General features: G+C 29.8%; 1 protein-coding gene across 1 annotated transcript; it reads left to right on the top strand.

Moving 5' to 3' along the window:
• Positions 1-2,772: 2,772 nt before the first annotated feature.
• Positions 2,773-4,641, top strand: LOC122269196 (SCAN domain-containing protein 3-like). Its single transcript, XM_043041133.2, has one exon. It carries the CDS (start codon positions 2,773-2,775, stop codon positions 4,639-4,641), a length of 1,869 nt encoding a protein of 622 aa, XP_042897067.2.
• The last annotated feature ends 6,641 nt before the right edge of the window (positions 4,642-11,282 follow it).

Below are 11,282 nucleotides of genomic sequence, written 5' to 3'. Positions count from 1 at the left end.
CGTATAGGGTAAAAGCAGTTAATGAACGCATTTTTTCCCTGTCATCAGCTTGATTACCATCTTGCTCATGGTTATTTGAATATTTTGCTTAACATATGGTAAAATAAAAAGTACATAAAATATTATTTAACTATTTTTCTAAGTAATTTTTAATAGCGCGGACAGAAAGAAAATTGCAGTGATTATTTAGTTTTAATTTCAAATTACTAATACTTTTTTTAATGTGTAGTAATTTCACCTGTCAAAGACTTTTAGATCCATTTAAAAATACCCTAAAATATCAATCAAAAAAGTCTCATTTAAATTAATTTAAAATCATATGTACTATGTGCATTCCTAATTGCAGGCAGGTTTTGAAAAAGGTGATTAAAATTTTGGTATTTTAACATTACTGGTATGGTGGAAAAAATTTTAAAAGATTCCTCCATATCTTTGAAAATAACTCTTTATGTACTAGTTATTATATACTATATTATTTTAATGTTAATTTAATACTTACATATAAAACTTATAATACATAAAATATTTTTTTAAGTGTTTAAAATTATAGGGAAGAGTCGGGTAGCCCCGTCCACAGTCAATTTCATATATATAGAATATTTTTTCAAGTCAATGAGCCATCGGACATTAATTATTATATTAAAAAAAGATTATTTTCAAAGTTTCAAGTATTTATGCAGCTGTTAACATTGTAAACAATAGTTTTGAAAATATGTTGAATACAGTAGTCATGAAATTAAGAAAAATTGGTTGAATGTTTCGATTAAACTTCATTTTAATACTAAAAAAATAATTTTTTCCATACATACAGCATCAAAGTATGTAGTTTTAAGCTTAATTTGCACGAAGAAAGAAGTTTATATCTGAAAAATTGTTCGAGTAATTACAAATTTACAAAAAAATTGGATTTCGGGTAGCCCCGCTCACATGAATGTCGGGTATCACAGCCCGATTTTATTTCGTCAATAAATCTAAGGTTGCAAAGATTATTATTTTATTGCTTCATATTTGAATGTTATATGCATTTTCAACAACAAATATTGCTGTTATTAAATGATAGAATTCATTAAAAGTATATAAATATGCAATAAATAAAATAATTTTGTGATAAAAATGATAAATGAGGTTTATCTATTGTCAATACATTGGTCACTTTCATTTACACCTGAAAAAACAGTCAAAAAACATAATTTTTGTAACTGAGCGGGACTACCCGACGCATTTTTAAAAGAGCTGAAAAACATGTTTTTTTAAATTTCTATTTTTTTAAGTTAAACTATTCTTTCTTAGTTTATTCTTTTTGCATTATTCAATTAGATGGTAAAACAATAGAAACATGCAAAAATATTGATTATTACTTAATATTATACAGAAATATAAGCAATACTCCTTAAGTGGGCTGGGCTACCCGACTCTCCCCTACTTAAATATCCTCCATATCTTTGAAAAAAATTCTTTATGTACTAGTTATTATGTACTATGTTATTTTAATGTTAATTTAATACTTACATATGAAACTTATAATACATAAAATATTTCTTTAAGTGTTTAAAATTTACTTAAAAAATTAATTAATATTTTTCAATTTTTAAAAACAATTAAAAACAGAAATTGTTTTTAAACAAAAAAAAAACACAATTTACTCTATTAATCTAAGTGATTTAGAAGATTTTTTTTTAAATATTCTTTATGATCTAAAGGAAAGACGAAATGTAAAACGTTACAGAAACATCTCTTTCTCTTAATTAATATTTAATGAGCTTCCGTAATTTCCTATTGATATTTAACTATTTAACCTATACCGAAAATTAAAATCTAGTTGGATATTAGAAAAAGTGTCTTAAAGGAAATACTAAATTAATGGTTAATAACATTTGGAATTTGAAAATAAAATTCTTTTCATTAAAAAAAGTAATTTTTCTTTAAATCAAGTAAACAATTTGTAAAGTCCCATATGAATTCTTTTCTTTCCATATCTTTTAAAAAATAACTATTTCAGGATACATAACAAATTTTATCTAACTTATAATATAAGTTTCTAATGATGATAGTACTGAAAAAAACGCTTGCCACGTGGCAAGTCAAGTAAAAAAAAAATAATGACTTAAGTCAGTGTGTTCCAAACTGTGGGGCGCGCCCCCCTAGGGGGGGGGGCGAGACTGTTGCAGGGGGGGCACGCAGCTGATTCCAAAATATCATTTTCGAATACAAACCAAAAAAGTCGAATAGGTGTCAAAAAAATTAATCAGAAAAACGGTTATACGTAATCCACAATCCTCGCCGCGAATTTCTCGGGTATAAATGCTAAAAAATCCATCCATACTCTTGCTGGAACGAAAACATCTTGCTTTCCCGTTTGGAGCCGAGCGCGAGGAAACACTAGACAAGCACTCGGATCATCCCGGGTATTCTCGGGGTTACTCCCGCCAAACTTCAGTAAACAGAAGCAGGCAGCAGGCCCCGACAAGGCTTATGAGCCAAGGCCGTCGTTAATTCGACGACGTTAGCGCTCATTACATCTGGTGTGGAACTATCATCAATTGCGCGCGACTGCGGGGTTTTTCAAACTCGGACGACGCGACTACACCTGGATGCGTGCGCCCAGACGAGAGCAGACACGCGGCATTTCGTTAAGAAACGTTGGTTAAACTCGACCGTTTCCACGCAGATTGTCTACAAACTCGCTTTGGTACACTTCTAAATTAATATTGAGGTAAATTTCAAAACTGTTATAAAGTATTTTTATTTGATTTAAAATAATAACCCTTTTAGATGGATAAATACGTAACTGGGTTGAAAAGAAAATTGAATGAAGCAGAAGCAGACGGCAAAAGAAGAGGTAACGAAAATAGCGGAACATCTTCGCAAAATAGTAAACCTAAATGTAGAAAATATGATCCAATGTACTTATCATTTGGATTTACATGTAAAGTCATTAATGGCCAAGAACGACCAATGTGTTTGCTGTGTCTGAATACTTTGGCCTCAGACAGCATGAAACCAAATAAATTAAAACGGCATCTCGAAAACGTACATGCAGATCACGTTGGCAAGACAATAGAATTTTTCCAAAGAAAATTGGAGAATTTAAATAAACAAAAAGAAATGTTTTCAAAGACCATGTCTGTTACACAAAAAGCATTGCTTGCGTCTTATAAGGTTTCTTATAGAATTGCTAAATGCAAAAAACCCCATGTAATAGGAGAAACTTTAGTGCTACCTGCAGCTATTGACATGGTAGCTACGATGCTAGGTGAATCATATGCTGATCAACTTAAAATCATTCCACTTGCAGATAATACGGTGGGAAGACGAATATCCGATATATCTGAAGATCTTTGCGATCAATTAATAGAAAAAGTAAAACTATCTTCTTTCGCGTTGCAAGTAGATGAGGCTACAGATGTTCTTAAGGATGCACACTTGATTACATATGTAAGATATGTTGTGGAAACTGATGTTAGAGAAGACATGTTATTCTGTAAACCTATTGAAGGCAATACTACAGCAAGTGAAGTTTTTAATATGATTGATAAATTTTTCAATGAATATAACATTCTGTGGGAGAACTGTGTTGGACTATGCACAGATGGAGCTCCATCTATGGCAGGAAAAAACGCTGGTCTACAGGCACTAGTTCGAAAGGTGGCTCCTCGGGCAAGTTGGACGCATTGCATGATTCATAGACAATCACTTGTTTCAAGAGATATGGGTGAAGATTTACTAACAGTATTTCAAGTTATTATAAGAGTTGTAAATTTTATCAAAAATAGCCCATTAAGAGGAAGGCTTTTCGCAAAATTGTGTAATGACATGGGTTCAGAATATACATCACTTCTATATTATTGTGAGGCACGTTGGCTTTCTCGTTCCAAAGTACTTCAAAGGGTGTTTGAGCTAAAAGAAGAGATCGCCATATTCCTTACTGATAATAATAGAGATGAAGCAAACTTGTTTTATGACACGAAATTCCTTGTAAAACTTGCGTATTTAGTGGATATTTTTCAAAGACTCAGTACTTTAAATAAATCAATGCAAGGGCCTCAAATTCATGCTTTTGTCCAGAAAGACAAGGTTACTGCATTTATGAGAAAATTGGAACTGTGGATAATAAGTTTGAAAAATAATAACTTTGACATGTTTCCCACTTTTAAAATTACCTGTCTTGCAGATGAAATAGAAGAAAGTAAAGTTCTTATTAATAAACACTTGACCAGTTTAAGGGAGCAATTCTCGTTTTACTTTAAAGATCTTGACATGTCCAAATATGAATGGATTAGAAACCCGTTTGTGATTGAAAAATATGATGATTTTGGCCTTACGACAGCAGAGCAGGAAATGATAATTGACTTATCTAGTGACAGCACATTAAAGCAGATGTTTCAACACGAAAATAATATTGTCACGTTTTGGTTACGAGTAAAGGACGAGTTTCCTACTTTAACAAATAAAGCTTTAGAAATTTTATTGCCCTTTGTAACATCTTACTTATGTGAAACTGGGTTTTCTGCAGTAGCTGTCTTAAAGACAAAGTATCGATCTTGCTTAAAGATTGAAAAGGAACTGAGAACCGCGATATCTTCAATGATACCACGGTTTGACAAAATTTGTGCTGAAAAACAAGCTCACCCTTCACATTAAATTTTTATAATGTTGTATTAATGTTGAATTCTATTTTTTGTACTTTTGTAAGATTTGTTTTTATTACATTATATTATTATTTCTTAAAATAGATAATTATTTTTTATGTATTTTTATACATAATATTGTATATTATTTTGTAGCCCATTAAATAAATTACAATATCAGATAAGTGTTTATGAGATTGGATTGTTAGAAAAATTAAGGGGGGCACAAAATTTTTTTTTCCAAAGAGGGGGGCGCAGGTACAAAAAGTTTGGAAAGAACTGACTTAAGTAATCAATTAAGCAACCGGTCACTTTCTTCCATTTTTTTTTTTAATTGTTTAATGATAAAATGACATCAACGCAGAAGGAAGCTGAAAAATAGAATTTTCATCAAAATAACCAATTTCTCTCCATTCGGAACTTTGACCCTTCGGAAACCATCAATTCATGATGGAAAGATTAATGTAGAAGAAGATTTCGTTAACTATTCACATATTTCAAAGATGTAATATATTCAAATATATACATACCCAAATATTTTTAAATTAATTTATTTAAACTATGAATGCTTAGCTAAATTTTACAGCATATTTATCTTATTTTTATTGTTGAAATAACGTTTTATAGCTGTAGATCATTTCTAATATTAATTATTTTTTAAAAAATGGAATTTAGTCCAAGCAAGAAAAAGTTTGCATAAAGTGGCTTTTAAATAAAAAGAAACAATCGATATCGGTCACCTAATCATTAGGTTCGAGGAAATAGTGGCTACTAAGTTATTAGAGTCTACCAGCGACTATTCCATTGACCAGGAAAAATTTAAATTTTATGTTTTACTTGTTGGATCACTCATAAACATTTTAAAGAAAATACTATTTTGTAATTTTTGTAATTTAGAATAGGATTGTGATAAATAAAAACACATTAGTATCACTCAAAACCAAAAGGAAAACATACAAGTCTTTGGATAATATTCTAAAACGACATAAGAAGTGCAGAAGCCGGCATAGCCTGGTTGGTAGGACGCTGGACTCTCGTTCGCGTGAACGGGAGTTCAAATCCAGCAAGCTGAAGATTCTCCATGTAGTAAATGTGGTGCCCGCTTAATCAATCGGGTCAGAATGTCCTCCATGTTCCCATAACAAATTATACATCTGGGGGTACTGAAATATAAATTAATCATTCTCTGGTTCAGGTCAAAATTACGATTTGTGGATGAATGAATGCTTCCGCCCTATTAACGAGTGCAACGTATGGATGCGGCAGAAGTCGAATTCTAAGCCATAGATGGCGCCACTGGAAAATGAGAACTATCACCCCCTTGCCTTAATGGCCTACGACAACAACAGCAACTTGTTGCATTATTTATAAACCTATTTTAAGGAAAATACTAAGTTTAAAATATAATTTGGTTAATTTTTGTCATTTAAAATAGGATTCTGTTTTAGAAAAACATATTACTGTCACAGGAAACATAAAGGAAAACAAACAAGTCTTTGGATGAGGAAGCAAAACTAATTTAAATTGAAAATATGCCCTTTAAAGCCTAATCTTATTATCGACAAATGTAGAACAATATAGTCTATGTGTAATCATCTATTAGGAGTGAATGTAGACAATAGCCATGGGGACAAAATTTCCATATTGTGTCACAATATTTGCATTAGTATCTTCCTGTTCAATTATTTATTAAGAAATAATATTTTTTTTTTTTATAAATGCATTTTCCACGTTTAAATTACTTCATTTTATTAGGATATTTCAATGAAGTCTATTAAATATTAGTTCAATCAATTTTTTACAATAAATTTAATTTTCCAGACATTTTTATTAATCCAAACTTAGTTTTTTTAAACAGCTCTGAAAACTTGAAGTTATTTTAATAGAGATTTTAGAAACCACTCTTTTTCATAGAATTTTTTTTTCTTAAATAAAGAAAAAAATGAAGAAAAAAGTTTTATTATTTGGTTTGTTCCATTTTACTTTCTAATCATATTTCAGTGCAACTTTTAATTTAATTTTGAAATTTAATCCAAATATATTTTCAATCATTTTTACAAGCACGTTCAAATATTCTTCTCAAACTTTGTGCTGTAGGAACGACAAAATTTAATTAAAATATCACTCAGATTTTAGAAGAAAACACATTTTTTAATAAATGTGATATGTTCTTTTTTCCTTTAGATATTAAATAGCATGTGCTGCATAAATATGTGTGTGTTCGAAATTAAATTTCAAAAAAATAGTTCAAAATTTTATCCTATTTCTACAATTTTCTTTAAAAGAAATTACAAAATAGAAGAATCGGTGAAAATTAAAAATTTCTGAATATCAATCTGCCTATATCAGTTTTTATGTATTATTTAAGTTCTTTTAAATCCATCCTTTACATATATTATTGTCTGCAAACTTGATCATTATAAATATTATAAGGTGATAAGTTTAAAGTAACTCACAACTGCAAGGAAATATTTTTAAAATATTTAAATCTTTCTTAAAAGTCAATTCAGAATTATCACACGGCAAAAAATCTGGATCAAATTACTGTAAAAATAATTCTCACATTTAATACCACATCCGTAAAGACTATTTTACTGTAAAATCTATTTTTATCGTAAAATTTTATACGGCATGTTTTACATTAATACTTATTTAATTACAGTGAATTTTATGTAATTTTTTTTCTGCGATTTGATCCGGAATTTTTTACAGCGTGCGCACTGACTATATTGATGAGCGTTTTAGAATGTTCATTTATTCATAATTATATTATTTCATTAGGCATAGGCATAAGTTGAAACAACATAATCATTCAACATAGTTGAACATAAATCAATCAACATAGTTGAAACAACATAACATTGAGTTGCGATGGCTCAAGGGATAAAGCTTTCGTTTTCCAATTAGATGAACCGGGTATGGGTCCCAGCAATGGCTGGGTGATGCAAATCAGCATCCGGCTTTCACAGACCACAGTGCTGACGTAAAATATCCTCAATGGTAGACGGATCATGGGTTAGAGTTCTCTTGTCGTCAGACTAAACATGGGAGGTTTACGTAGTTTTCTTATCAATGTAACGCAAGTGCGAGTTAGTTCCATCAAAAACTCATTAACGAAGGCAAATTTCTCCCAACACTTGGTCTTGGAGTTCCCTTGTCTTCTGGATTGGGTTCAAAATTACAAGACTACGGAGTTGAACATTAGTGGTCGTAAACAAATAATTGGATTGGCTCTTCAATGAAGGTTATAAAAAATTCTAAGTCTAATGCAGCATCTATAGTCAAAAAAAATAAAAACATACATGATTGTTTAATTACTGCAATACAATATTTGCGAATTATAAAGTTTACTTTTGTGTTAAATTTAATTCTTCGCAGTGACTTATAAGACTATTAAGTTCAATACACAACACCAAAACATCGCAAAATGCTATCATGAGCAATATTCAAAAAGAATGATAGAAACTTAGAATTGCAGAAAAATGTTTTAATTATCAAATACATTACAGCAATTATCTCACAACTTACCATGAAGTTAATTAAATGCAATAAAATATTAATGTATAATTTACTTATTCAATTATCAAAAAATTTATGTACACAAGAAAATTAAAATGTGCAAAGAAAAAAGAAGAAGTTAAAAAGGAAATTAAAGTACCATGAGTCTAATAACTTTTTTCTAATTCAATTTTTATTAAAGAACCAAGTTACATACGAAAACGTCGCCTACCTTATAAACATATTCCTTTTTTTTCATACTTTTCTAGAGGATTGATGCTAATTCAGGCAATTTAGACTAAATTTAAAAATTTTAAAAAATATACAACTATTTCATTAAATTGAATCTGTTAATGAATAACAATGTTTTTACTGGTATTGTTTAAATGAGCAATGCATCATTATATTCATGTAAAGTTTTGGTTGAAAAAAAAAACTATTAGATTAATTTAGATTAATTTTATATACACTGAACGAAACTCCGGATCAAATTACGGTATAGAGTACTAGCAATTTGAGACATAAATCAATTTTCATGGTCAAGATAGCCTGGCTGGCAGGGCGTTGGACTTACATTTGTGAAAACTAGAGTTCGAATCCTGCCGGCCGAAGACTCCCCATTTAAAAATTGGTAACTAATGCAAGTTAAATTTGTCGAGTCACAAAGTCCGCTGTGTTCCCATAACAAATCATTACCTCAGGGGGTACAAAATTGGAGATTGATCGTTCTCTGGTTCAGGTCAAAATTACGATCTGTGGACAAATGAATGGATGTATGAATGGGTCCGTCCTATAAACGGGTGAAACGTATACGTGTGCAGGAAGTTAAATTCTTGGCCGAAGGTGGCGCCACTGGAAAACAAGAACAATCACGTTCCCTCTGCCATAATGTCCAATGACAACAACAAGATAAATTTTCACTCTAAAATTGCGTACTATAATTTTTAGAGTAGCATATATTTAATTAGAGGGATTCAGTTATTTTGAAGTAATTATTACTGTAAAAATTACGGTATAACAGTTTTTTGTCCCGTAACATGTTCCTGTAAAAATTGATTTCTCCGTAAAAAGTACAAGCATCCTCAGTGCAAGTGCTTTCTACCGTAGTTTGTTGCGGAACTTCTTACAATGTAGAAGACACAACAAAAATTGTATGTAGTTAGGTAAATGCTTGCTTGGAAATTCATTATTATATTTACAACTATTATTATATTTTATATCAGATGCTAAAATAAATAAAATGAAAGAAAGAGCGACCAATGCATATACAGTACGATTATAAAAAATCTCTTTGTGGTAGATGAATCCTGATTTTTCAGATGCAGGACAAATAGCACAAATGATAATTCTAATCAAAAATAAAAGTCTGGAAAAAAATTCCAGACTAATATAATACTTTTTCCAATTATTTGTTTCAAAATAATAGGGGCTTAGTGTATGTGTATCAATATTTAAGTAGCTTAAAAAATTATTCATTTTCGTTTTGCAAACTTCTCTTAAAAATAATTTACTTCAAAAAATGAATAGAATTATAAAGCAAAATTTCTTTTATTTTTTTTTCCAATATTGAAAAGTTCTGAAGTGAAATGTTATTTTTCTAGTGTGTAAAACGAGTATATACGGTACCTTTTTTTATATATAAAACTACAAAAATACCCGTCTTTCGTACGGGTTGAAAAAGAAATAATAGTATAGCAATTTTCAAGAGTTTCCCTAACGAACAAGGGACTTTCCTTTAGTAATTTTCATTTTTCGTACATAAATTTTTTTTGTTCCAATTACTGCTGATTTGAAATTACTTAGTTTCATAAAAATAAGCTTTAAAAGTGCAAATATAACAAAATGAGCACTATTTTCATTCAATGTTAGATACACTTCTTCGGGGAAGTAACACTCCCATGCTATCTACGTTAATCATTAAGCTTACACGACAAAATGAATAAAATGTACTATTAAGTATTAAAGAAGAGAAGAAGAAAAAAATTTTGATAGATTTTTAGAGCTAGTAAAGTTTAATTTATAACAATAACTAATGTGAAGCCTCTGAGAAAAATTAATTTTTACATGTTTTTTCCAAATTAATTGAATTTCTACGTGAATTTTTAGATTTAGATAAGCTAACTGAGAAGAAATTGTTATTTTCGTAATAAACTTTTACCTCCAGAAATTAAGATTTGCAAATTAAAACGTAAATTCTTGAGGCAAATTCTAGTTTTAATATCACTATTCAAAAAAAAATTTTTTTTACAGGTTTCCAGACAAAAGTTGAATATTAACATATGAATGAATATGGTAACAACTCATAACAGTTATGTTCCGAAAGAATCAGTTAAGCTAAAAGCACGTCTCTTATGATTCTACTGAAATATTTACTGCATTTTTTATAGCGCTTTACTATCACAGCAAACAAATACGGACGGAAATTTACCATTTTTTATGCGATATATTTTTATCTAAGAAATATTTTTGAAACGTTTCATGATTAAAAGAAGTTCTTTTTCAAATGTTGACTTGTATCATTGTAGATTTGAGATATTCAGAATTTCTTTTTACCTGTATATACAAAGTAAAAGAAAGTAAAGCATACACGTAACAGCTTATGGTGTACCTGTAGAGTCATGGAGATTAGAGCACCATGATAATGGCAATGTGGTCAGCATTGCGTAGAAGCCACCGTTATAATCCAGATAAGCTGATACGCATAGATTAAGTTGGGGGGGGGGAGTCTCAAAAAACAACCAAGAATCGAACGGATCTAGTTTGCATTTGCATGTATAAATTCCTACAAATGTTACTAATCTGAGTAGTTTTATTCATTTATATTTTTTTCCTAAATGTTTTTGAACTGAAATTTATATTTTATTATCTATTGAAATATTATAACTTTTTAGTATTTTATACAAACAAAATGCTCTAATGTTTTCGATTTTTTTGTTCATAATCTTCTTCTTTTATTCTAGGTTTATATCTCAATACTTTTTACGATATTCCTTAAGGGTTTTTTTCATAGATGACAGCACTGAAATTTAAAATGCTATATTTTAACCAATTATTGTATACAATGCCATCTGAAAGCACAAACTTTTCTATTTTTATTCTTAGCAATTCTGCTAACTGTTAAGTTAGTCAATCTATTTTTAACATGTTTTTTACTGT

This window comes from Parasteatoda tepidariorum, chromosome 10, assembly GCF_043381705.1.
Source record: "Parasteatoda tepidariorum isolate YZ-2023 chromosome 10, CAS_Ptep_4.0, whole genome shotgun sequence".
Classification (NCBI taxonomy): domain Eukaryota; kingdom Metazoa; phylum Arthropoda; class Arachnida; order Araneae; family Theridiidae; genus Parasteatoda; species Parasteatoda tepidariorum.
The sequence above is the reverse complement of the archived record's forward strand: the minus strand, read 5'-3'. Positions and strand labels throughout refer to the sequence as shown.